General features: G+C 42.0%; 1 protein-coding gene across 1 annotated transcript in view; it reads right to left on the bottom strand.

The window, feature by feature from the left end:
* Positions 1–6,851: 6,851 nt before the first annotated feature.
* The window catches only part of LOC124280941 (exportin-6-like), a 51,732-nt gene continuing 32,533 nt past the window's right edge, over positions 6,852–26,050 (bottom strand). The window contains exons 18-24 of the mRNA XM_046716947.1: positions 19,620–19,679; positions 19,167–19,274; positions 17,581–17,740; positions 13,147–13,245; positions 12,533–12,763; positions 8,040–12,251; positions 6,852–6,890 (exon numbers count right to left, since the gene is read on the bottom strand). Coding sequence (XP_046572903.1) covers positions 12,150–12,251; positions 12,533–12,763; positions 13,147–13,245; positions 17,581–17,740; positions 19,167–19,274; positions 19,620–19,679 — 760 coding nt within the window. The 3' untranslated portion in view covers positions 6,852–6,890; positions 8,040–12,149. The remainder of the gene's footprint in view (positions 6,891–8,039; positions 12,252–12,532; positions 12,764–13,146; positions 13,246–17,580; positions 17,741–19,166; positions 19,275–19,619; positions 19,680–26,050) is intronic.

Consider the following 26,050-nt stretch of genomic DNA (forward strand, 5'->3'; position numbering starts at 1 on the left):
AGTGTCGGCCCATAAGTTTTCACATGCAATACAGCAATTAATACTCCCTTGTTGTAACCCGTGTTAGGCGGTATAAACCTACACATGTTATTTGTCATCATTCACTTGATAGTCAGTTAATGAATTTATAACAGGTATAATTAGTGGTAACACACTTAGATTACCCGACAAAGGTTCCCATTTGGCATTTCTTGTGTCTGGAGTAAATATTCAACATTATAAACATCGATCAAAGGATTAACCGATAACACGCTGATTGATTAATTACTTTTATCTTACACAGCGGATTTGTCAAAAAGGTAGTGTTTATGTATGTAGATTTACTAATCTATACTGAATACACTCTGCCGTGTCAGTGTCTGCGTAAAAACAACGTCCTTCTTTCAAAGGATTAACCGGCAATACATTGATTGATTGCCCATTATTGGCTAACTAAATTACTGTTTTTAATGAAAGGCGGACATTATGCAATTAGTTGCCAGGTGTGCTATCTTGGGTGACCAATGAGACTATACACCAATACCTGAAAAGATTTATCACTTTTTCGTATATTAAACTGTTAAAAGACACATCATTTGGAACAGTTTTGTGGATATTGATGGATACATTCCTCAAACAAGGTAATGGCCTGATATTGTTCCTATAACTTTAATCTGTTTTAATTTTAATATTTGCATTTTGTTTTTTATTCATTTGTCGTAGCATTCAACAGAATCATTGTTTTCGCCATGAAGTGTAATGAGACAGACAACATACACTAGGGTGTGTGTGCGAATTATGATTCACATTGGCAAACTATAAAATGTCTAGATATTACAGTTCTGTTATAAATTCACTATAAGTATCAGCAGATCGTCTGCTTTTTATTTTGTTTCAAAATGCATAAAAGTATGATAATAAACTAATTAGGATTATAAGACCAAATATAAAGACGCACATTGACTAGTATCTACATACTGGTGAGTGGACATTAACCATGTGAATGTAGCAAGAAATTTATCGCGCAGTATTGTGACTTCGACCCCCACCTCGCTTCCGTGGAAGAAATCGTTATGTTATAAGTTGTGTCATGCAAAATCCTTTTGGTTATGATTCCAATACATATTTAACTACGAGTAGAAAGTAGTTTTGATTTTCTAACTTGATGAAAACAAACTATAATCTCATTAATTCTAACAGAGTTTACGATTTTCAAAAATGGCGGCGCCCTGTCGGGAACATCCGCCAGTCTGTGGATAAATGCTATTTAGGTTTGTTTTCACGGAGTTACAAAATCAAAACTACTTTCTACTGGTAGTAAAATATGTATTTTACTGATGGCCAATAGGATTTTGCATGACATAGCGTATAACAAAACAATTTCTCTCCTGGCAGCGAGGTGGGTGTCAATATAATACTACTTACAATATTATTGTTACTTCGACCACAACCTCACTTCCGAGGAAGAAATCGTTATGTTACAAGTTGTGTTATGGAAAATCTTTATGGTCATCAATCATATACATATTTTACTATAACTAGTAAGTAGTTTTGATTCTTTAACTTCCCTGAAGCGATCTGAACACAAGTAAGATATCGTTTCAGGTTTCCACAACGCTCGCTTCGCACTCACAAACATAACCCATTTAGCACGAACTGCGGGGTCCTGTGGAAATCTGTGCATGGTGACACCATCACCCGACCCCTAGGAGCAATTGACGACAAAGCAACGATTCGGCATGTCGTCGTTCATGTCGAGAAATCATCAAAATGATGAGCGTGCTACACACTTTCTATACAACTAACTGAAAATCGTTCCTCATATGACGTCACTGCAGTGCTCTGGCGACAGAGTTACGTAACCTGTCTGTGGTTTCGTTGGCGGGCGAGAGGGAAGCAGGCGACTTTTTGGCCACTTTTAATCGCTCGGTATTAATTAACCACAAGTTTTTAAAGAATAAATTTGGTGTTCCGCATAAGACTAACCACAAATCTTTCATGTGTAATGGTTAAAAGAGTAACAAAAAACAAAGTTTAGTGGTTCTTTAACACTATGGAGCTGATCGATGTCGTCTGGTGGATAAGGGACGTAACTCTGCACGGCGAGCTGCGGTTACTCTAGAGATTTAAAGGGGCACTGATCCATGGCTTCAAAACCGGCAGTCTAACACTGCAATTTGCCAGCGGACTGAACTGAGCTTGACATGAGACTGGGCTACCACCTGTCAGGACAGCGGACTATGAGACTATGTTTATATGTTTACCAAAGCGCGCGTGTTGATTAATACAATGATTGATTGCTCGTTGTTGCCTAACTAAATTATCATCATGAAAATAGTCGTCACCTGTGCTATCTCAACTGACCAATGAGACTTTTCGCCCAAGTGAAAAAGCTGAAACAAAGTCACATTGCCAGTTGAGAAACTATCACAATATATAATATCCCCAAACGTTATACACATTACACTAGTAGATTGTTAAAGACATGTAACCATGGAACAGGTTGATTTTTTAGATGTATGGGGTCTTGTTGCTGTAAGTGGATATAACGGGTACATTCCTCCAACTTCAAAATGGTAAAAATTGTTATAATAATCTAGATGGACGTATTTTGCAGCCAGTTTGTAAAACATCTGAAGATGACTGCATTTCCCAATTAATGACAAGACGAAATTATTTCAGTTTTTTTATTAATAAGAATACGCCTCTATACTATCAGTGGCGCAGGAGAGGTCGCGGACCAGTCAATAATTTTGGGATATCATTCAATCACCCACGGGACAAAATACAATCTCCAAAGCTACAGCTCTAGACAAGTTCTCCTTTAGTGTCAGGTTGCCTTGCCCTGGAAACCATTTTTTCAGCAAGTATCATTCAAACCTGTTAAGAGGTGTGAGCAGGACCCAGTCCTCGACCCGGACAGCGAGAATACCGTACATAGTTACACAAGTTTTCTGTTGCTTTTTTTCCCAATCTGAAACGTGAAGTTAATACAGACATATATTCAGAAATCGTTAAGTACAGACATATATTCAGAAATTGTTCAGTACAGACATATATTCAGAAATTGTTAAGTACAGACATATAATCAGAAATCGTTAAGTACAGACATATATTCAGAAATCGTTAAGTACAGACATATATTCAGAAATCGTTAAGTACAGACATATATTCAGAAATCGGCAAATATGCTGAACATCATTAAAAACGCACCACCTGTATTAGTTTGGATTTCCAAGAGCATAAATGAGCAATCGGTGTAAATTTTACATACTTTTGTAGTCCAATGATTGGTAAAGAAAAGAAACAAGAACCAATCCAGCAAAACAGTGAAGTTTTAATTCAGCTGACCATGAAAGAAACATGGAGTCAAATTGGAAAGTCAGTAACGTTTATGACCACCGTTAGCAGCAACACAAGCTGTGCAGCGTCTCCTCATTGAACTGATAAGTCTCTGAATAATGTTTTGAGGCAATGCATTCCACTTTTGTTGCAAGGCATTCTCAAGTTCCCCAAGGTTGTTGATCTGTGGGCGACGCGAGAGGCGTTGGCCGATGTAATCTCACAAGAGTTCAATAGGAGACAAATCTGGTGATAATGCAGGCCATGGAAGTAGAGGAATGTTGTTTGCCAGAAACTGTGTTGCAACACATGCTCCATTGTCCTGCTGGACTGTGTGCAAATCTTGATGCACAAACTATCAGAGCGGTTTTGTGATGATAACTGATTCCCCACACCATAATGCTTCCTCCACCCCACCGATCTGTTTGCACAACACAGTCCTGATGGTAAAGTTCTCCCCGTCGACGCCATACCCGTAGACGCCCGTCAGCATTTCGCAAGTGAAAACGTGACTCGTCGGAGAACACAACACCATGCCAACGTCGTAACAACCACAAACGATGCTGTTCAGCCCATCGTCGGCGTTCACGGCGATGTCTATCAGTCAGGATAGGTCCAACATAAGGGCGTCGACACCGTAATCCTGCCGCACGGAGACGGCGTCGGACGGTGGAAGCACTGATCAAACCACGTCGGCCTTGGACAGCGTTGGCGGTTCTGGCAGCCGGCAACGTACGATCCCGAATATGGCGCCAAACAATGTCTCGATCTTGGCGAGGGGTGGTAACACGTGCCTGGCCAGGACGTTGGCGGTCCCTGGTGGTTCCTGTTTGTTGGTACCTGTTGGCAAGTCTTATGATGGTGGAATGATGGCAACCAAATCGTCTGGCAATAATCCTGCTTGATGTGCCAACCTGCAACATGCCCAACGCCCGTTCTCGTTCCTCTGGTGACAATCTCGGCATTACAAAATAAACTTTACTTGCGGAGGTACAGCTGAAATGAGAACGGTTTTTGCCGACGGTCATTTATACCCCTAATCAGCATGTTTTACGCATGCAATTTGTGCTTTTCGTGTGTGTTGTGCATGAATTTTGTTGTTGTCATGTGATGTGTTCCATGATGTGTTCGGGCAATCCGTTCTTTCCTGTACAGCATTATTTATTGTTTTTTGTGTTATTAACAACATTTCCAACGTTCATTTTCACCCTCAAAACAATCCTTTTATCATATTTCAAAATTTACAGGTTGTGCGTTTTCAATGATTTTCAGTATAGTTGCACAAGACCAATGAATAATCAACACCAGTAAATAAGATTGCGGGATAACTATGACTGCAACTGTATATTATCCATGGAAGTCGCTAGACAGAAGTACCGAAACATCATATGGGAGCATACTTAGTAGATATACTGCAACGTCACGTTAGCCCGCGTGGGTCTTGCGCTGCATGAGTAGTAGACAGGGGTTCGATTCGGATCAGACCGCAGATCCCCGATCCACGTTCTGGCGCTGTTACAACAAGGACGTCACGTTAGCCATGCTTCACTGCGGCATGATATCTCAGTGAGTCTTGCGCTGCAGTACAAGCAGCCGCACATACACATACACACGCATGCACGTCGTCATATAGATTCTCAGGGGTTCGATTCGGATCGTACATTCGAATGCTCGACCAATCGTGGGTGTATGATATGTATCTGTGTGTATGATGTGTATCTATATGTACATCAAGTTATCTCAGATGTTCATGCCTTGACTACACACTCCTGTCGTCTTTCTTGTTGTTATCACCTTCACTGTACACTGCAACATGTTCGGTTGATTGTCCATTTTCAATCCACCCACTGCCGTCACCTCTTTGTATTCCTGTAATTATGGCAACGAGCTTGATGCACCATCCTTTATGCTTGGAGACCCCTCAAAGGTTGTACTGACCATACACATAATTATAATTGTACTGACTTTTACATCTGTATGGATCTAACACATACAAATAGGGACTATTTTAATCTTGCAAAATATATTTTAGGATATGATGTAAGCTTTTGTCACATGACAATGAATTATTAAAGACAAAAAAAAAGCAGGAATAATTGAACATTTATGTGAAACCATGCATTTTGCCAAATTTGGGGTAAGAACGAAATGAAAGTGCCAAAGTTCTACATAAAACTGGTGACAAGGTACCTTATGAACACCTTAACCAATATTACCAGAAAATGTGCTCTGAAGATAGGATGACTGAGTTGTCATCATCAGCCCATCCACACAGCTGGCTCCCCTGTCTGCCTGCTCAGGATCAGGGCTAGGGTTAGTGAGTGAGTTGGGTGATTGAGACTTTGCACTTTGTACAGATATTAGTCATATGTTTTTGTCATTGTTTCAATGAGCAGTGACAAAGACAACAAACACAATGGTGATCAGATATTTTTGTACTTTATAGTTTTATACACTGCGGTACTGTAGCAAAACCATGTACAGATCATAGGCACACAAGTATATACAGTCAAATATAAATATAGATGTCACATGCTGTCATCATATTTACATATTTACACATATGAAAATAATCAGTATTTAATACCGATATGGCTGACTTGTACACCAATGTCCCAGTACAATCATGTATCCTACATACCCCACACAATACTGATAACATTTACAGTAACAGCTTGGTACTACTTTTCATTTTTCATTTGGCAAATTGTGTTCTTCCCTGCAAACAAAAACTTATGTGGTTTTGACAACATGGCTGAAGCTAGTAATTCAGTGACTTAAAATGTTCTCTGTAGACACCAAACAAGAGTGAAACAAAGTGGCACAGATATAAAGGTTGCCTCAAGTCATGACAGTGACCAGCATGTACTGTTGATGAACTGGTCAGTTGAGTATTCAACAACTAACATTCAATAAACTGAGGAACTTAATCAAGTGAACTTGTGATCATGCTACAATTCTGTGCTTAGGTTCAACATACAGCATTACAATGGGTTAGTGTCAATATTAACAGTAGCCACTGAAGTAGTGTCGAAACTAGGCTTAGTCGTATCAGCAGTCCGTGGTGACACTAACACTAGTCACATTAGCGGTCAGTGGTGACACTAACACTAGTCGTATCAGCAGTCAGTGGTGACACTAACACTAGTCACATTAGCAGTCAGTGGTGACACTAACTACACTAGTCAGTGGTGATCAGCAGTCAGTCAGTGGTGACACTAACACTAGTCACATTAGCAGTCAGTGGTGACACTAACACTAGTCGTATCAGCAGTCAGTGGTGACACTAACACTAGTCACATTAGCAGTCAGTTGTGACGGTAACACTAGTCGTATCAGCAGTCAGTGGTGACACTAACACTAGTCACATTAGCAGTCAGTGGTGACACTAACACTAGTCGTATCAGCAGTCAGTGGTGACACTAACACTAGTCACATTAGCAGTGGTGACACTGACACTAACACTAGTCACATCAGTCAGTGGTGACACTAACACTAGTCACATTAGCAGTATCATCAGCGGTCAGTGGTGACACTAACACTAGTCACATTAGCAGTCAGTGGTGACACTAACACTAGTCACATCAGCAGCAGTCAGTGGTGACACTAACACTAGTCACAGTCAGTGGTGGTGACACTACTAGTCACTAGTCAGCAGTCAGTCACGTGGTGACACTAACACTAGTCATATCAGCAGTCAGTGGTGACACTAACACTAGTCACATTAGCAGTCAGTGGTGACACTAACACTAGTCGTGGTGACATCAGCAGTCAGTGGTGACACTAACACTAGTCGTATCAGCGGGCAGTGGTGACACTAACACTAGTCACATTAGCAGTCAGTGGTGACACTAACACTAGTCACATTAGCAGTCAGTGGTGACACTAACACTAGTCACATTAGCAGTCAGTGGTGACACTAACACTAGTCACATTAGCAGTCAGTGGTGACACTAACACTAGTCGTATCAGCAGTCAGTGGTGACACTAACACTAGTCACATTAGCAGTCAGTGGTGACACTAACACTAGTCACATTAGCAGTCAGTGGTGACACTAACACTAGTCACATTAGCAGTCAGTGGTGACACTAACACTAGTCACATTAGCAGTCAGTGGTGACACTAACACTAGTCACATTAGCAGTCAGTGGTGACACTAACACTAGTATCAGCAGTCAGTGGTGACACTAACACTAGTATCAGCAGTCAGTGGTGACACTAACACTAGTATCAGCAGTCAGTGGTGACACTAACACTAGTATCAGCAGTCAGTGGTGACACTAACACTAGTCACATTAGCAGTCAGTGGTGACACTAACACTAGTCACATTAGTCAGTCATCACAGTAACACAGTGGTGAGTCAGTGGTGACACTAACACTAGTCACATCACATTAGCAGTCAGTGGTGACACTAACACTAGTCACATCACATTAGCAGTCAGTGGTGACACTAACACTAGTCACATCACATTAGCAGTCAGTGGTGACACTAACACTAGTCACATCACATTAGCAGTCAGTGGTGACACTAACACTAGTCACATCACATTAGCAGTCAGTGGTGACACTAACACTAGTATCAGCAGTCAGTGGTGACACTAACACTAGTCACATTAGCAGTCAGTGGTGACACTAACACTAGTCACATCACATTAGCAGTCAGTGGTGACACTAACACTAGTATCAGCAGTCAGTGGTGACACTAACACTAGTCACATCACATTAGCAGTCAGTGGTGACACTAACACTAGTATCAGCAGTCAGTGGTGACACTAACACAAGTCACATTAGCAGTGAATGTTGATACCAACACTAGCCATAGTAGCAGTCAGTCTCGATACCAACACTAACCATAGTCACATTCAGTTTAGACACACTGTCTGCCTGACTGAAGGAGATCTCAGATATTTACTACTTTGATGAAAACCACAAGAACATGTATGGTGCTGATGAACCAAGAAATATGAACAAGATGAATCTCGGATTCAAACCAACAATCAAAGATTTCTCGCATATGAAAGGGGCACAACTGCACAGTGAATCACAGTGCCTAACAGAAATGTGTACCCCAACAAACAGTGAAAGTTGTACACTGCTATGATTTGGATCCTTCTGGCCCTGGTCACATCCGATTGAGCGCTGGTCCCATCAGCAGGTCTCCCAGTAGAACTGACTGCCTGACTTACTGCATACGAGGTGGGATGAGTGGTTAGTTAAGGAGATAGTCTCCGTTGTATGAGCTGCATAGCTGGTCAACCTCTACACACTCTCACAATACTACCATGCCTACTGCTGCAAATGGTGGGTTCTCTAACCACTGTAGTGATGTAGGGCAGAGATGATACAGTCACGATAACACACGATGCCACACTAAGTTCAAGATACCTTACACAATATACACTACTAAAACAAAAGTGTGAACACATATATGTCTAATTTCGTAACAAACAAAGGAAAACAAATCTGTTTAACACTTTCCCAACATATAAACATACAAATAAATAAAGAGGAACCTGCATCACATGAATAACAACAAATACCAGGGTGCACGAATTCATCAATGAATTGTTCCAGCCTTACAAGTGACACAGATCAAAACATCTCTCAATGGTTTGGTAAGATACACAACACGCTACCATATACATACAACAGGATAGCACACATTGTGGTGGGAAGCCCTGGCCCATCATTGGAAGATAAAAAACTCACGACATTTTCTTCTATAACAAAATTTCTTGGTCAATATGCAAAGATGGAGGGATCGTTTACAGTATATTTGTTTTTAAAACATTTAAAAATTGACTCCTTGTACAATGTCAGAAATTGGTACTACTCACTTTAAAATCATGTCGTTGATACCATTACACATAAATCAAGACAACCAAATGGCACGTCCTAAGGCGACCTGAGCTTCGGTCAGTTACTGCAGTCCTAAAGCTTCAGCAGCTATCCATCTGCTGGATACATGTGACAAGAACATGGAGGGTGGTCCTATGTAAATATACACCTGTATGATCCCACACCTGTAACACACAACCGTCCACAGAGAAAACCATGCACACATTCACACCAGTAGCTTTTTCTGGGTTGTTCATGATACAGTCACTGAACACAATACATATCAACAGACAATTATGAAACGCATAAAGCATCACATTTGGCACTTTGATTTTGATGGCACTTAGCAACAGCAAACAACATGTCAACCTCAGCACACACAGAAGACCTCTTCTACCCAGGAACGGACAATCATGTCCTTCAAATATACAGCCAGGACTCTTCTGCTCTCCTGCACAACACAAGTATCAGCACTTCAATTTACAGTTCTGCCTGTTCGAAACTTCACAAAAAGCAATATATCTTCCAGCAAGGTGTTCAATCAATCATACCGAACGTACTGTGAAACTTTGTTAATCTGGACCCTGTTGGTTCAGAAGCCCATCTTCCACAGATGCAGGGAACACTTACATAAAGTCACATTAGTCATGATCTGCTCTTCCAGACATTTTTATTACAGGATGAATTCAGAGGGAACATGGTTGTCTGGATGAACAGGGTGTCACTCAACTTATCGGCTAAGCAAAGATTTCACTGTGGACACACAATCCGTGAATGTTTGCAGTTTACTGTAAGCATCACATTTCAAATATATGTTCCTACAGATATTTTGCAGTTTGATTTTGACTCCGGATTTGAAAAGTATACCGAGAAGCCAAGTTGAAGAATGGTGAAGACAGGTCTGTCATGCAGTGTACAGCACAAGCAGTTCTCAGTTGACTCCCAGTGGGAATGAATAACAATACAAGCGCCTTGAGAATGCTGATAGGTAACAGTCTGTTTGAGCATGTCATGGAGTTGAGGGAGTTTGGAAACACAGTACAACATCATACAATACATGTCATACACATAGATGAGCTACGAACACTGTACATATGATCAACCGGTATATCAATGACGTGATAGTACAACAAGAGACATAAGGGCTCATTCTTCACTCTGTTGAAATAAAGCATTAACATTATACACCGGTTTCTGTCTTCACACACAGTTAACTAACCCTACCACAGACAAATCCAATGCTTAGTTTATATTAGACTTTCAATAGTCTTGCAGTCAGACAGCTTTGAGCACACAGGCCAAGAACACTACACAAGCCATTGATTCATGAACTATAACAGCGTGGCAATTACCATAGCTTGTTGTGGCCTGTTTATCACGCAACAGGACTGAATAATCAGAAAGTCTGATGAGACACATCATCCATCATTCTTCAACAAAAAAACTTCTATCAAAGCTATGGACAGTATTCAGGTCAATTTTCAGGAAATTTTTTCCACAATATCTTTCTTTTTGTACAATTCAATTGCAAATGTTATAAGGATCTAAATATCCTAAAAACATGAAAGAGTAATGGCTCATTTCTTTAAGTATTCCAAACCTTTTACTACAGACACGTTTGCTGAAATATTCTGACTGGGTCACTCGTTAATTACCTTAGCATGGAAAACATCGACATTTGAGGGAATGCAACAATTATTGGCATTTGCAAGAAAGCTGCATAGCATGTACTTCATATAGATACCAAACTACCTCTTGATTCTATGGCAACAGGCTTCTCTGAATGGGACTTCTGTGAGATGAGCGAAGGTTTGGAGCACAAGGGTACAGCTGCATGCTTCAGGTGATACAAATAACATGGACATGAGACATTATTTCACTACTGGCAATCTTGACCACATAAGCATTGTGTGTGTTGGGAATGATGTCAATTTCCACAGTATTCCGTTATGTGAAGGCGAGTCAGCACAGTATGTGATTAAAGCGACACAGGGTGTACCACCACTCATGTGAGTGAAGTGTCACGAGCACCAGTATGGTTAACAGCTAATGGTTTTTGTCATGATGAAGGGAATAAGTGAATCACGGCATTGGTAATACCTGCAACAGATTTCAGAAAATGCCTGTACAGAATATCATACATGAAACCCTTTTCGTTCACCTTATAAGATTGTCTATTCTAACAGTCCAACTGAATCACACATGACAAGTACTCTGAAACACCTCTCGTCTCACTTCAGGTGAGTATACATCTTTGATTGTCGCTGCCCTCTGTCTGGCTCATCTGACAACACAGCACTGTCAGCCAGTGCTACATACGTCACACTCATTCCACAGTAATATACAATATGGACAGTAGTATTTACACCTGTACACGGTCTGCGTGGGTCTAGCCCTGTGAGACACCTATACACACACACTCTCCCGGTCACATTGTCCCCACCATACATAAAACAGACACACTTCACGCATCAAATCCTTCAGCAAATCCACCAATACCTGTTTCAAAATAACTTTATCTGATCAGGTTCTGTGGCTCACCACTTTAATATTTCTACAGGCTTAACCCAACTTGAAAGTGTGGATGACAGGCTTGAGTATTAACTAGTCCTGCTGAAAATACATCACTTCTGTCTTTTGGAGGACCAAGCTTTCATACAAAATGTCTTGACACTAATAACCTCTAAAATACTGCTGTCTATATCTCCAGAATGCTTATAGATGGAGTTGGACAAAGGGAGACAACTGCAGCAGGAATGCACCTGGCAATCCTAACTCTCTGTTGAATCTTGCAGGCCAACTGACTGCATCATCACCAGGATATAGCACACTGAACCATTCATAGGAAAACTTGATCATAGTTTGGTACATCTGATGAAATGATCTCCACAAACTTCAAGCAGGTGATTCCTCTTCGGGAAAATGACCTGTTCAGTCCAGAGGTTATTTATTCATCAACATCCTCTGAGGACATATGTGGTATATGTCTTAAAACTTGACGGAGCCTTCTGGCAAACTATTGTTGATGAGTCTGTAGTAACGTATGTCATTCACAAACCGGTGCGTGCTCTGAGTGAAGGAAGGCAGATCCTGAAAGAACAACATTAGGCTTTAACGAATGCATGTCACAAACTGAACTAAGGGTCCGTTCATAATTTATAGCTATTATAAAGAACTTCTGATGCACGCACATGCATACACATTTCAGCAGCAGTGCAGCAAAATTCCAGCTATATTTTGAAGGTTCATTAAGAATCAGCTCTGGAACAGGCACACCAGCAAACAACATGCATCAGACGGGCCACATGTTCTGGCCACCACATGTCAGTTGGCACAAAAGGTCTATTTTGAATCCCTCTGTCTAAACTTACTGAGTCCATCTTGAAGTTGTGAGCCAGCACAGTCTTCTGGTTGTCGTCAAGGCCCTCCATGTTGGTGAGGAATTGTGGCAGGTAGGTTGAGTAGAAGCCATCAAAGTCGATGGACGCCATGTTGTAGACGGTGATGACAATCTCCTCCTGTAGCAGGTCATGGGACTTCTGCACCAACACCTGGATCAGCACGTTCAGGAACTGGCAGAGCATCATCTCCATGAAGATTTTCTGGAGAATTGATTTAACAGTGTGTAGGTGGTCTTAACAAGAAAACTGACAGGGTGAAATGTCATCAGGGTACTAATAGGTATGTTCCTTTCTGACTTGTGAAGACATACTCTTTTACAGGCCTATAGGTAAGAAAAATGGGGTTCAAACATGACAAATGTAATAAGTGTGATATTATAATCAGTATCTACTATTACAATCGATAAGCCTGACTACGACTACCACCACAGTTGACCAGCCTGACTAATACACCTCTTATAACCATCAATAACGTGCTTAGTTCCTATTTTAATGTGTTCCTATGGAAGCCAGAACGATCTAAGAATACTGTTATTTCTCTACAATATTTTGCTAAGTCAATCATACACTGAACCGAGACTGACCTTATGATACAGTTTCCATTTGGAGTTGAGGCTTTCTAATGATTCAAGGTTCTGTTTAAATATTGCAATATCAGCCTGCAGGAATGACTGTCCATATGACTGAAAGACAAAGCAAATGCACACCTCAAATAATCGAACGCATCATCTCAAATCTTGTAGCAGACAAAATTGGTCCAAACGGATCCAACAAACAACTTAACTATGACAGCATTTATATGACATCAGCAGAAGTTCTCCATTCACTTGTAATTTCAGTGCTGTACAGAGACATGTATAGGTGTAAAGAGTCTTAAAGAATAGTACACAGTCGTACAGAACTGAAGAGACGTGTAGAGGTGTAGAGAGTCTTAAAGAATAGTACACGGTTGTACAGAACTAAACAGAGACATGTAGAGGTGTAGAGAGTCTAAAAGAATAGTACACGGTTGTACAGAACTGAACAGAGACGTGTAGAGGTGTAGAGAGTCTTTAAGAATAGTACACGGTTGTACAGAACTGAACAGAGACGTGTAGAGGTGTAGAAAGTCTTTAAGAATAGTACGGTTGTACAGAACTGAACAGAGACGTGTAGAGGTGTAGAAAGTCTTTAAGAATAGTACAAGGTTGTACAGAACTGAACAGAGACGTGTAGAGGTGTAGAGAGTCTTTAAGAATAGTACAAGGTTGTACAGAACTGAACAGACGTGTAGAGGTGTAGAAAGTCTTTAAGAATAGTACAAGGTTGTACAGAACTGAACAGAGACGTGTAGAGGTGTAGAGAGTCTTAAAGAATAGTACACGGTTGTACAGAACTGAACAGAGACGTGTAGAGGTGTAGAGAGTCTTTAAGAATAGTACAAGGTTGTACAGAACTGAACAGAGACGTGTAGAGGTGTAGAGTAGTCTTTAAGAATAGTACAAGGTTGTACAGAACTGAACAGAGACGTGTAGAGGTGTAGAAAGTCTTTAAGAATAGTACAAGGTTGTACAGAACTGAACAGAGACGTGTAGAGGTGTAGAGAGTCTTTAAGAATAGTACACGGTTGTACAGAACTGAACAGAGACGTGTAGAGGTGTAGAGAGTCTTAAAGAATAGTACACGCTTGTACAGAACTGAACAGAGACGTGTAGAGGTGTAGAAAGTCTTTAAGAATAGTACAAGGTTGTACAGAACTGAACAGAGACGTGTAGAGGTGTAGAGAGTCTTTAAGAATAGTACACGGTTGTACAGAACTGAACAGAGACGTGTAGAGGTGTAGAAAGTCTTTAAGAATAGTACACGGTTGTACAGAACTGAACAGAGACGTGTAGAGGTGTAGAAAGTCTTTAAGAATAGTACAAGGTTGTACAGAACTGAACAGAGACGTGTAGAGGTGTAGAGAGTCTTAAAGAATAGTACACGGTTGTACAGAACTGAACAGAGACGTGTAGAGGTGTAGAAAGTCTTTAAGAATAGTACAAGGTTGTACAGAACTGAACAGAACGTAGAGAGAGTCTTAAAGAATAGTACACAGTTGTACAGAACTGAACAGAGACGTGTAGAGGTGTAGAAAGTCTTTAAGAATAGTACAAGGTTGTACAGAACTGAACAGAGACGTGTAGAGGTGTAGAGAGTCTTTAAGAATAGTACAAGGTTGTACAGAACTGAACAGAGGCGTGTAGAGGTGTAGAAAGTCTTTAAGAATAGTACAAGGTTGTACTGAACTGAACAGAGGCGATGTAGAGGTGTAGAGAGTCTTAAAGAATAATACGGTTGTACAGAACTGAACAGAGGCGTGTAGAGGTGTAGAAAGTCTTTAAGAATAGTACAAGGTTGTACAGAACTGAACAGAGACGTGTAGAGGTGTAGAGAGTCTTAAAGAATAGTACAAGGTTGTACAGAACTGAACAGAGACGTGTAGAGGTGTAGAAAGTCTTTAAGAATAGTACACGGTTGTACAGAACTGAACAGAGACGTGTAGAGGTGTAGAGAGTCTTAAAGAATAGTACACGCTTGTACAGAACTGAACAGAGACGTGTAGAGGCGTAGAAAGTCTTTAAGAATAGCACAAGGTTGTACAGAACTGAACAGAGACGTGTAGGGGTGTAGAGAGTCTTTAAGAATAGTACGGTTGTACAGAACTGAACAGAGGCGTGTAGAGGTGTAGAAAGTCTTTAAGAATAGTACGGTTGTACAGAACTGAACAGAGACGTGTAGAGGTGTAGAGAGTCTTTAAGAATAGTACAAGGTTGTACAGAACTGAACAGAGACGTGTAGAGGTGTAGAAAGTCTTTAAGAATAGTACAAGGTTGTACAGAACTGAACAAAGACGTGTAGAGGTGTAGAGAGTCCTTAAGAATAGTACACGGTTGTACAGAACTGAACAGAGACGTGTAGAGGTGTAGAAAGTCTTTAAGAATAGTACAAGGTTGTACAGAACTGAACAGAGACGTGAAGAGAGGTGTAGAGAAGTCTTAAAAAAATAGTACCGCGGTTTGTACAGAACTGAACAGAGGCGATGTAGAGGTGTAGAAAGTCTTTAAGAATAGTACAAGGTTGTACAGAACTGAACAGAGACGTGTAGAGAGTCTTAAAGAATAGTACAGTTGTACAGAACTGAACAGAGACGTGTAGAGGTGTAGAAAGTCTTTAAGAATAGTACAAGGTTGTACAGAACTGAACAGAGACGTGTAGAGGTGTAGAGAGTCCTTAAGAATAGTACAAGGTTGTACAGAACTGAACAGAGACGTGTAGAGGTGTAGAAAGTCTTTAAGAATAGAACAAGGTTGTACTGAACTGAACAGAGACGTGAAGAGGTGTAGAGAGTCTTAAAGAATAATACACGGTTGTACAGAACTGAACAGAGACGTGTAGAGGTGTAGAAAGTCTTTAAGAATAGTACAAGGTTGTACAGAACTGAACAGAGACGTGTAGAGGTGTAGAGAGTCTTAAAGAATAGTACAAGGTTGTACAGAACTGAACAGAGACGTGTAGAGGTGTAGAAAGTCTTTAAGAATAGTACAAGGTTGTACAGAACTGAACAGAGATGTGTAGAGGTGTAGAGAGTCTTTAAGAATAGTACACGGTTGTACAGAACTGAACAGAGACGTGTAGAGGTGTAGAAAGTCTTTAAGAATAGTACAAGGTTGTACAGAACTGAACAGAGACGTGTAGAGGTGTAGAGAGTCTAATAGAACAGTACACGGTTGTACAGAACTGAACAGAGACGTGTAGAGGTGTAGAAAGTCTTTAAGAATAGTACAAGGTTGTACAGAACTGAACAGAGACGTGTAGAGGTGTAGAGAGTCTTAAAGAATAGTACACGGTTGTACAGAACTGAACAGAGACGTGTAGAGGTGTAGAAAGTCTTTAAGAATAGTACAAGGTTGTACAGAACTGAACAGAGGCGTGAAGAGGTGTAGTAGAGTGTAGAAAGTCTTTAAGAATAGTACAAGGTTGTACAGAACTGAACAGAGACGTGTAGAGGTGTAGAAAGTCTTTAAGAATAGTACACGGTTGTACAGAACTGAACAGAGACGTGTAGAGGTGTAGAAAGTCTTTAAGAATAGTACAAGGTTGTACAGAACTGAACAGAGACGTGTAGAGGTGTAGAGAGTCTTTAAGAATAGTACAAGGTTGTACAGAACTGAACAGAGACGTGTAGAGGTGTAGAAAGTCTTTAAGAATAGTACAAGGTTGTACAGAACTGAACAGAGACGTGTAGAGGTGTAGAGAGTCTTAAAGAATAGTACACGGTTGTACAGAACTGAACAGAGACGTGTAGAGGTGTAGAAAGTCTTTAAGAATAGTACAAGGTTGTACAGAACTGAACAGAGACGTGTAGAGGTGTAGAAAGTCTTTAAGAATAGTACACGGTTGTACAGAACTGAACAGAGACGTGTAGACAAGTAAACTTCCTATGGTATCTATGATAGTTCACGTCAGAGGTGCAGTGTTGCAGAAGAAAGTTAATGGTTCCGCCATATACGATGGGCATTGACTGTTCAGTTGTATAGTGCACCAGTTAATTTTGAACTAATGTTTGTGGACATGTAAAAAACAAACTGGGTGCAAGAGGAGTGGTTAAGTTCAGGTACAATCTTACATAAAATGAATGAACTTGTGTGATTTTTATGAATGTAAAAGTAGTTCCGAATCAACATGCTATGTTGGCGTGACCATGATTATCCAATAAAACCACATGAATTAAGGGTTAACCCCATACAACACATGTCGACCTTGTATGTCAATCTTACCATTGATTTGTTCACCATGTGGTTAACAAAGAGTTGTACAGAGTTGTACAGTGCTATCATGAGTCATACAGACAGACCAAGGACTATCACAATCAGTGCAAACCAGGGAGATGAGCAACGACCAGTGGTTATGAGCTTGTACTATACACCACTGGGCAATCAATTAGAAATATAAAACCAAAGGAAAAGCTGTGAGACAATCCCAAACACCCGTCGTACCTGCATAATAGTGGTGAACTGGGAGCCATTCTCCACCTGTTCAGACTGGTTGTTGAGAGTCGAAATGGCTGACCTCTTGAAAAAGTACCGCCAGTTGTTCATCATCAATTCATGGAGCAGTTCATATAATACTGACTTGATGTCGGGGGCTGGTCTCTGGAACAACATGGAAGATGCACATCGTTGTATACTGTTGTCTGTGTATGTAGCCATGGATTGTTGTACACTGTTGTCTGTGTATGTAGCCATGGATTGTTGTACACTGTTGTCTGTGTATGTAGCCATGGATTGTTGTACACTGTTGTCTGTGTATGTAGCCATGGATTGTTGTACACTGTTGTCTGTGTATGTAGCAATGGATTGTTGTACACTGTTGTCTGTGTATGTAGCAATGGATTGTTGTACACTGTTGTCTGTGTATGTAGCCATGGATTGTTGTATACTGTTGTCTGTGTCTGTAGCCATGGATTGTCGTATACTGTAGTCTGTGTCTGTAGCCATGGATTGTTGTACACTGTTGTCTGTATGTAGCCGTGGATTGTTGTACACTGTTGTCTGTATGTAGCCATGGATTGTTGTACACTGTTGTCTGTGTATGTAGCCATGGATTGTTGTACACTGTTGTCTGTGTATGTAGCCATGGATTGTTGTACACTGTTGTCTGTGTATGTAGCCATGGATTGTTGTATACTGTTGTCTGTGTATGTAGCCATGGATTGTTGTACACTGTTGTCTGTGTATGTAGCCATGGATTGTTGTACACTGTTGTCTGTGTATGTAGCCATGGATTGTTGTACACTGTTGTCTGTGTATGTAGCAATGGATTGTTGTATACTGTTGTCTGTATGTAGCCATGGATTGTTGTACACTGTTAACATCTGTATGTATGTAGCAATGGATTGTTGTACACTGTAGTCTGTGTCTGTAGCCATGGATTGAGGAGAAATTGTGCAATGCTATACTGTAGATCTGATGTCTGAAATATACTGAGTATTTGAGGGAGAAAACGTCGCTGTATTATAGGGTAGATCTGATCCAGAAATATACTGAGTATTTGAGGGAGAAACGCGATGCGGTGCTATTATAGGGTAGATCTGATCCAGAAATATACTGAGTATTTGAGGGAGAAAGCGTGCTATTATAGGGTGGTGCTATTATAGGGTAGATCTGATCCAGACATATACTGAGTATTTGAGGGAGAAAAGCGTGCGGTGCTATTATAGGGTAGATCTGATCCAGAAATATACTGAGTATTTGAGGGAGAAGCGTGATCGGTGCTATTATAGGGTAGATCTGATCCAGAAATATACTGAGTATTTGAGGGAGAAACGTACCGGTGCTATTATAGGGTAGATCTGATCCAGAAATATACTGAGTATTTGAGGGAGAAACGTACCGGTGCTATTATAGGGTAGATCTGATCCAGACATATACTGAGTATTTGAGGGAGAAACGTAGCGGTGCTATTATAGGGTAGATCTGATCCAGAAATATACTGAGTATTTGAGGGAGAAACGTACCGGTGCTATTATAGGGTAGATCTGATCCAGACATATACTGAGTATTTGAGGGAGAAACGTAGCGGTGCTATTATAGGGTAGATCTGATCCAGACATATACTGAGTATTTGAGGGAGAAAGGATTTGAAGGATGAACTTGGTTCCTGGACAATGAGCTGAAGGATTTTCAAAAACCTGCAAGTAAAACAAACATCAAAATTGTTTAACAGTATCGTATAATAAAGAGCAAGGTGTCACATGAAAACACTTCTGATCCATAACAGTGTTATACAACACAATTCAACAACTACAAAACACAACACCTTTACTGTGTGATTATGAAAACTCTATAGCCCTTGATTCCTGACTCAGACACAGAACATGGACCAGTCATTTGTAAAATAGTATGATGTCTTTATGTCTTGGTAATACAAGGAGACCTTCTGCTCTCCAAGCAGACTCTCTACCCACAACACCATGAAGGCGGTTCCATCTGGACTGAGGACAGTTAGGTCATAATGTGTATCACTTGACTCTTACTTTTCTATAACTCTGAATCCTGTTGAGCTTTCCTGGTTTATTGTCTCAGCAAGTTGTTCCCTGCAGAAACATACGAGTACAGTTGAAAACACAACAAAGTGTAACACTTATTACACTCCACTAATGACGAAATGAAGACATATCTACACTGAAGAAATGGCATGACTTAACAGAGGGAAAATGCCTTCGCTTAAAATGCAAACTTTTAGCACAATCTCTTAACATCTGCCATACATGTGCATTAGTTTCATAAAATGGTCTCTTCACCTGATGGCCACAATATTCGAACAAACCTGTAGCGGTTGATGATTCTTTGAATAGAGTGCTCCTTGGAGTACTTATAAGCATTTTCATGTCCATTAAAAATTCCTACGACAGTTGTAACTATATTTTGAACAAGCATTGTCACTAAGGTGACATAATCCCCCCGCCGCAAATTATCAAATCAAACTTAAAAAGTAATGAAAGTTTAAGATGAAGCTAAATGTCAACAAAAACATGATCAGTCAACCTCTCTTGATATCTTGCTCTTTAGTTGTTCAAACACACAAATATTTTCAAGACTGACTTTGACCTTGACATGAATGTCATTGTGTATGAAAATGGCACTAAAGAAATTGCTTATTGAAAAACATTCAAGGGAAGTCTTGAAAGTCTATGAAGAAAATCCAGTGAATTCAGGTTAAGATGCTGAAATCTTCAAAGTGTCACACTGACCTTGAAAATTATGTGAAGGTCACCAAAATTGACTGGGCCCTGCGCCTTTTTAGATGAAGCTTGGTGCCACATATGAAAACAATCCAGTGAATAGTTTTTGAGATATCTTGCTGACTATCTTAACATGCAATTTAACATGCTGAAATCTTCAGTGTCTTTGTGACCTTGAAAATTATGTGAAGGTCACCAAAATCGACTAGGCCTTGCACTTTCCCTAGATGAAGCTTGGTGTCAAATATGAAGAAAGTCCAGTGAATGGTTCTTGAGGTATCTCGCTGACAAGCATAACATGCAGGTTAATATGCTTAAATCTTCAAAGTGTCGCCATGACCTTGAAAATTATGTGAAGGTCACCCAAATCGACTGGGCCCTGCGCCTTCCCTAGATGAAGCTTGGTGTTGAATATGAAGAAAGTCCAGTGAATGGTTCTTGAGATATCTCGCTGACAAGGGTAAAACGTTAAAGTCCCCTTGTGACCTTGAAATGAAGGTCAAGGTCACCCAACCTGACTGGGACCTTTCTTTTACTGTGATGAACCTAGGTACGAAATATGAAAAGAATCTAGTCAACGGTTCTTAAGATATTCCAATGTGATGAACGCAGGTCCCACGGATGAAAATAATCTAGTATCTTAAGATATTCCAACTGCAAACGGCGATACTATAACTAAAATATTTACAAAACAAAAACAATGTTTTTGTCTTATTGGATCACACCCTACCGAGCCCAGAATGGACCCGTCCGCCAAGAACAAGTAACTCTAGGCGCTCTCCTCGTACCTCACTTTCCATGCTGAACGTTATCAGACAGAATGTGAGGGGAGGCGGGTGGCCCGACCCCAAGGAGGACTCTCTTCAAATCTTCAAAGAATCATCAACCTCTACAGGTTTGTTTGATTCTTTTTCATAAGAGATCCTCCATGGGGTACTTATAAGCATAAGACACACTCCTACAGACCAGAGTCCGGGAGTGGCATTCTGTCAATTGACCATAAACCCTGTGAAACAAGTGGAATTCCCCAGTCTAAAAATAGATGAAATTCACACTTACCCAATCACCTGTCCATAATCTGCCGGAAGGGCAAGTGCAAGGCTAGGCACAAGGGTCGGACAAAAGGTACGCTCATAAGTACTACGGAATTATGTCAGCGAAAAATACCCACCCTCTTCCCAATTTGGCAGAGGACAATAGGTACATACACCAAATATCATCATAGGCCAAGATTTCAATGGACTAAAGTCATGATCAGTGCGCTGAGATCGTTGCGCTGAGATTGGTGCGCTCTAACCGTGTGAGCTTTCAATCCCTCAGGAGGAGTTAGCCCTTTATGTAGATAACCCATACAAATGGCAGAGACATGCCACCTAGAAATGGTTTGCTTATTCGCCGGAAGGCCAGCCTTACCCCCACCGTAACAGCAGAACAATTGATTATCCTTGCGAATAGCTTTCGTTCCTTTGATATAAGACCAGAGGGACTTACGCACATCAAAGACGTGAGCAAGTCGAAGAGAGGTACCCGGTCGAAGAGAGGTACCCTGGTAACTCAATAGGCGCTGCAACATGAAAGGCGCTGTCTCTCTTAGGACTGTAAGAGTCTGGTAATCTAATACTAACGCTGTCTTTATGAACGACGGTGAGTTCAGGATCGGCAGACATAGCATGAATGTCGCCTACCCGTCTACCAGACGTTACCGCCACAAGAAAAGCAGCCTTCCACGTTAACAGCTGGAGGGAAAGAGCCGACAGGTTATGAAAAAGAGGACCGGACAGCCAATCAAGAACGACTGACAAATCCCACGGGGACTAATTTGCCGGACAGCCAGACGGATCCTGTCCACACTTGCTAAGAAACGCTGTACAAGAGGGTGCTGCCCCAAAAGTGCACCCGTCGACAGGCACGTGAAACGCCGAAACAGCTGTTGAGTAACCATGTATGGTTGAAGCAGCGAGACCGGCTTGCAACTTAGACTGAAGAAACTCAAGTAATACAACTGAATCTGCAGAAAAGGGATCAAGAATCCCCCTGCCGACACACCAGCATGCATAGCAGGTCCATCTATCCTCATATTGAACGTTTGTCAAATCCCTCCACGAAGCCAGAATTGTGTCTGCAACTGATGCAGGAATTCCACTCGCTTGGAGGCGATTCTGGACAGCGGCCAGGCCACCCACTGAATCCTGGGATTCGGGTGCGGCGCTCCATTCTGGTACAGTAAGTCCGGTCGAAAGGGTAATAGTACAGGAGGCAGAGCCAGAAACCTGATGATTACCGGAAACCAGCTTTGAGCCGACCAAAGGGGTGCAAGGAGCACAAGTAGCCAAGCTGGCTGGGTGGCTAGCTGCAACAGGACCGTGGGAATTAATGGTACTGGTGGAAACGCTCACAGAACCATTCCCGTCCAATCGAAGCTGGAAGGTGTTGTTGGCTACCGCTCTCGGATCCGGAATCTGAGAGCAAAACACTGGTATCTGATTCGTTTCCCCAGAGGCAAACAGATCCACCTGGAACAAACCGTACAACTGGGAGATAACCTCAAATCAAATATTCCCCGATCCAACATCCATTTGTGTGGGGCTAGAATATGACGAGAGCAGCGCATCTGCTCAAATGTTGTCTATGCCTGGGAGATAAACGGGTACTACCCGTATGTCGTACTGATCGCACCACAGTAGAAACTGCCATGCCTCCTGCAGGAGGGACGGAGACACCGTGCCGCCTTGCTTGAGGATGTCTGCTTGTCCATTTCTAGACGAACCACTTGGCCGTGAACCTGTTCCACAAAGCTGTCGAACACCAACCGGACTGCTCTCAATTCCAACACGTTTATGTGTAGACGGGACTCAGTCTCCGACCACAGGCCTGAGGCTGACTGATCCCCTAGGACACCGGCCCAACCCGCCCTGATGTCTGTCCACCACCTCAGGTGAGGAATCAACCACTCCGGCAAATCGAGAAGTGTCTCGTAGCTTTCGGAGTGGGACCACAGCTGTGCAGGAGCTTGCTGTATGGGTCTCATCCTCAACCACGCACGCCAAACTACGTCCACCGTTGCCGCCATGGTGCCTAGCAATCGAAGCCATGTCCGAGCCAAGGCCCTATGGGACTGGAGAAATTGTTAGACAGTCCTCTGGAGTTTGACAATGTGATCTTGTGACAGGGAAACAATACCCACGTTGGTATTGAACCATGCCCCCAAGAACAAGGTCTGATTTCTTAGATTGATGATCCAGCCCAGCTTGATAAGGATCTCCATCACTGTGCGTGGTATCCTGACTGAACTGCTGGCCTAGCGCCCTGAGAAGCCAGTGGTCGAGGTATGGGTGACAAAACCAACCCTGTGATCTGGCTAACTGAGCTGGAATCAACATGAGTTTGGTGAACACCCTTGGTGCCGTAGAGATGCCGAAGGGGAGCACACGAAACTGGTAGCACTGCCCGTTGAAGGAGAACCTGAGGTACTTCTTGGGGTGCATTGGAACATGCAGGAAGGCGTCTTTGAGGTCGATTGATGTCTCTACGGATGAGATCACTGAGCGCAGTGTCTCCATCCGAAAAGACGGTGCCTGAATAAGTTTGTTCAGGCCCCTGAGATTGAGAACGGGTTTGAACCTTCTGTCCTTCTCGGTCACTATGAATTACATAAAAACCCTAGTTTTCGTGACCGTCGGGAACCACTTCGATGGCTGCCTTGTCTAGCAACGCTAAGACCTCGGCAACGGAGAATGTCCGCCTTCTCCTTGGAGGCTGGCACTGGTGTGTGACGTTCTCCGGTGAAGGGCGTTGGGTGTCTCTTCCACTGCGGTAAATGGCCATCCCTGAGTGTGGACAGGACCCAGGGATTTGAAGTGGCTATCTCCAATTCCCAAAGGAAGAGGGAGAGCTGGCCGCCGACAGGGACGCTTGGTAGAAGGCAATGTACCCCCGCACTCTGCAACGTTACGCTTGCTTGAACGGGGGACACCAAGGGCATCGTCGGGGAGAATAAAGGGAAGCAGGGGCTGACTTCCCCTTTCCCCGAAAAGGCTGCTGCGACCCAGTCGCCTTACACCTGCCTTTACCTTTCCTGTTCTTCCGTGACTGTAATGGAGCCGCCCATTTTGCAGTCTCCTTCACCGGCGCCTAAGGATAGGAAGATGACAGGACCGAGGGACGCTGACGAGATGTGGATGGCTGTTCTAGCAAGGGTTTAGAGTCCTTGAACGTAGAAACAGCCTCAGCGGCCTCCCGGACTACTCTAAGGGCTCCCGGGAAAAGGGAAGAACCCATCTTATACGGGAGGGAGAGTAGCCCTTGCTGTGTGGATGGCGAGTAGCGTGCTACCGCCAACCACAAACGACGCAAGCCCATCACCAAGACATCTGACTAGCGCAAATGCATAAACAGTCCCTGGCCAAGTGAGAATGCACTTCAGCTGCAGCTGAAAAAATGAAGATATATCATCGAATGTTAATGTAGGTGGAACAACAGCAAGATGTGGATGGTGTGGGGGAAGGTACAGCAACAACTGAGGGGGAAGACTCATTAGAAACCTTAGCCTTCTTCCCGCCAGCTTCAGCAGAATCCAGGGAAGCCGAAGAAGAGGACTTCCTCTTAGAATGCTTTTTGGAGGGAGGATCCTGAGCCCAAATGTTGCCCCCTGCCCTGAGTAGCTTAGAGTAATACATGTAGTCGGTGCGCCGCTTGTGCTGAGTCTTAGGTGTAAAACCCTGACACAGAGCATTGTTGGTCATCATGCCCTTCTTCAACCAGACATCTCAGACAAACCTCGTGTGAGTCTTGAGGCGGTAGGACTGAACTGCACGACATGCAGTTTTTAAACTGCAAAAGTTAACAGATAACCAATACCAAATGCTAAAGTGTAAACACTTAAACAAGGGGTACAACGTAAGCATGGGTGATAAACTATACAGCATACAATACAAAACATAGTATGTAACCCATAATTCCAAGAAAAATATGAACTTGGAAGCGTACGTAAAATAAAGGTACCTGAGGCCAACGTACGCCCCGAACAGCAATGTACATACAAGCAATAAAATGTGGAAAAACACATTTATACAAAAAACGGGAAGCAACCTTAATAATCAGCCCGTAAACACACAGGTAAAAAGCCAAAGCTTAACCTACATGTACATATAGCAGCCGTCATCTTGTTGGCCATATGGCCAGAAGACATGGCAATAAAGTTACAACAAAGATGAATGAAACTTCACGCAAACAGACTAAATTTACCACCCATGCGATAAAAAAAAGAAAGTAACGATACATACAGTATTGGAATCGGAGCACTCATCTTAGGAATTCACTTGTAAACAAGTAATGGAGCCCACACGTCTTCACAAGGGAACGACAGCATGGAAAGTGAGGTACGAGGAGAGCGCCCAGAGTTACCTGTTCTTGGCGGACGAGTCCATTCTGGGCTCGGTAGGAGTGGTCCAATAAGATGAAAACGTTTTTGTTTTGTAAATATTTTACAACTGTCGTAGAAATTTTTAATGGACATAAAAATGCTTATAAGTACCCCAAGGAGGATCTCTTATGAAAAAAGAATTATAACTTCACTACTGAATACTTACTAAAGTAAAGACTCCACAGACAATGACTCAACCCAATAACTACTAACATGTCTAAGGCTCATAACGTGTGTCAGGAATGTCTTTGTATGTGGCAATAGATGTATCAGTATATTTCAATGTCAATGATGATTAAAT

This window comes from Haliotis rubra, unplaced genomic scaffold (genome assembly GCF_003918875.1).
Source record: "Haliotis rubra isolate DU_JTF1 unplaced genomic scaffold, ASM391887v1 Scf276, whole genome shotgun sequence".
NCBI lineage: Eukaryota > Metazoa > Mollusca > Gastropoda > Lepetellida > Haliotidae > Haliotis > Haliotis rubra.